This window comes from Sinocyclocheilus anshuiensis, unplaced genomic scaffold, assembly GCF_001515605.1.
Source record: "Sinocyclocheilus anshuiensis isolate Anshui unplaced genomic scaffold, SAMN03320099.WGS_v1.1 scaffold446, whole genome shotgun sequence".
NCBI classification, from domain to species: domain Eukaryota; kingdom Metazoa; phylum Chordata; class Actinopteri; order Cypriniformes; family Cyprinidae; genus Sinocyclocheilus; species Sinocyclocheilus anshuiensis.
This window is the reverse complement of record NW_015544247.1, coordinates 2,184,443-2,187,016: the sequence shown is the minus strand read 5'-3', so window position 1 is coordinate 2,187,016 and position 2,574 is coordinate 2,184,443. Positions and strand designations below refer to the sequence as shown.

The window sequence follows — 2,574 nt, the reverse complement described above, 5'->3', positions numbered from 1 at the left end:
AGCTTCAGTGTAAATATTGCGTCAAAATCAAATCAATTTGAGCGCAATTTAAACCCGGATGATTGTAATCACTCTAAGTTCGCCTGCCTTGGGAAAGCTAGCGTGTCTCCGACATAGTGATAACACTCATTGCCTTCTCTAGTGCAGCTTAACCAGGTCTCGTCCCATTCGTCTGTATTTGTGATATCACAAATCCCAGGAAAATATGCGTTGTAGTCCAAACGAGTCATTCGTTGTAGTTTTTGAAAAGTGATTTCTGTTGAATAAAATATCTCCTTTTGAAGTGGACTTTGAGCTTTGTAACTTTGCAGATCTTTTTTATGCTCAAACAGCAACATTACAGACTAACTAAAGTTGAAAAAGTGAAAAAGCATAATAGGACCCCTTTAAATATAGTCTTGGTCTGTGGACTCTCGGGGGGCATCAAGGGGGTGCTAAGAGGGCCATAAATGTATTTATTTTTATTTTATTTTTTTAATGAATCATGCAGTTTTTTTAACAGTGTTATGGTTAAAGTGTTAAACTTCAGATTTTAAATATGTTTAATGTGATAATGTTTAACACTGAATTTCAATATTTTTACTGCTTTGCTTTTCTTTCTAAATAAATCATTAGATTAAATCACAATTACTTTATTATTCTGATTGCTGTAGTTTTTAACTGTAAGCCAGTGATATTTTTTTTTCATATTGAATTAGCTTTTATTTGTATATTTTCAGTTTTTTTTATTTAGTTTGTTGTAGTTTAGTTTTAGTAATTTTGAGAATTTTTTTCTATTTCTGTTTAGCTTTAATTTATATTTATTTCAGTTTTAGTTTGTCATTTTAGTACATCAAAAAACCTTGTTGCCTTGGCAACTAACTCAAATAAAACAGGAACATTTTTCATCTAATATTTAACAACACTGATGCAAGGAATTAATGTGCATAAAGCAAAGTTTAAAAAGTTTATATTATATAATATTTTAATAAAGTGCTTTTGTTTAAGTGCACTGTGACAAAAGGGCATCTTTATGATATTGTGCTTTATATTTTGCTCAAACAGTACAAATTGATCTTTTTACATGGAAATATAGCTGCCTTTATATTTTAAGAAGGGACTCATCATAATCGAGGTCTCTGGCATCAAAATGTTTACTGTTGGGCTTAAATGGACTGTGTGGTAGGTGCATGAAATACTATTGTTCTCACCAAGCTGCACTAGATAGTAGACAGTCAGCAGGATGAGCATCTCTGTGGAGATTGGCTGCATAGGAGCGGTGCCGTACTGCTCGTAGACTCGTGGGAGGTTCTGGGAATTGCGATAGCATTTCTGCAGGAGGCCACTCACCAACACATCCCCGAGGTTCCCACACAAATGTGGCAGTGTCCCGTGTCCTACAGACAAAAACACATGGTCTAGCTGAACAGCTGGCCCAAGATAAAGTCGTGGGAACCACTATCGGATACATTTCACGTTTCACGGTAGACAAAACAGATACAACCCACAGAAAACAAAAAATTGTTTACGTGTCTAGGTTGATCCTATATATTTTTTTGTTATTTCTAAAAATCTATAAACATTTTCAATATTTAAAGCAAACAACGTGTAATTAATTTTTATTTTGCAATGTCATTTTGTAAATATTCATTACAGAAACTGGCATTATTGTAAATAGAGTCTGAAAAATACATATCTTTGTCATTGGTGAAAAACAGAAAGCAAAAACAAAACAATGTTGAGTTTTTACCTTTAAAAATGACCGGTCGTAATCCACAAGTCTGGAGCAGGTGATCAGGCACTGTGACAGACTCCCCAGGAGCAAGGGGCGGCGAGGACCCCATAGACAAACACCCAGATGCCCCACTATCCCCTGAGGACAAACACATCCACACTTACATTATTATAGCTGATATATTAGAAAGTAGCCTAAGAGCAAACACACACACACACACACACACACACACACACACACACACACACACACACTCTTAATAACCGCCGTCCCCAAAAGCAATCACAATACTACATCTCTTAGTTCAGTGATTCCTAACCTGGAGTGCGTCAAAGTTTGCAAGAGGCACACTTACATGTTTTGAGGCTAAAAAAACCTTTAATGCAAAAACCCTTTAATTTCTAGGGATGCTTCAAATGGCTGACCAGTGATCATTTCCTTTGATTAGGACCATCACCTTCAACTCAACCTTGCCAAGACAGAACTGCTTGTGGTTCCATCAAACCCATCGTTTTATCACATTTTCACCATCTAGCTAGGCACATCAACTATAACTCCTTCAAAAACAGCCAGAAACCTTGGAGTTATGACTTTCTCAGACAACATTGCTAAAACTGCCCGGTCCTGCAGATTTGCTTTATTCAACATCAAGAAGATCAGGCCCTTTCTTTCAGAACATGCTTAACAACTCCTTGTTCAAGCTCTTGTTCTGTCCAGGCTGGACTATTGTAATGCTCTCTTGGCAGGTCTTCCAGCCAGTTCTATCAAACCTTTACAATTAATCCAGAACGCGGCAGTAAGATTCAATTTTTAATGAGCCGAAAAGAACACATGTCACACCTCTGTTTATCAATTTGCAC

General features: G+C 36.5%; 1 protein-coding gene across 2 annotated transcripts in view; it reads right to left on the bottom strand.

Annotated features, from left to right (window-relative positions):
* LOC107697724 (protein GREB1-like) overlaps positions 1-2,574 on the bottom strand; it is a 34,315-nt gene that overhangs the window by 15,514 nt on the left and 16,227 nt on the right. For both annotated transcript variants that reach the window (XM_016498549.1, XM_016498550.1), the window contains exons 9-10: positions 1,730-1,852; positions 1,191-1,376 (exon numbers count right to left, since the gene is read on the bottom strand). In XM_016498549.1, coding sequence (XP_016354035.1) covers positions 1,191-1,376; positions 1,730-1,852 — 309 coding nt within the window. The remainder of the gene's footprint in view (positions 1-1,190; positions 1,377-1,729; positions 1,853-2,574) is intronic.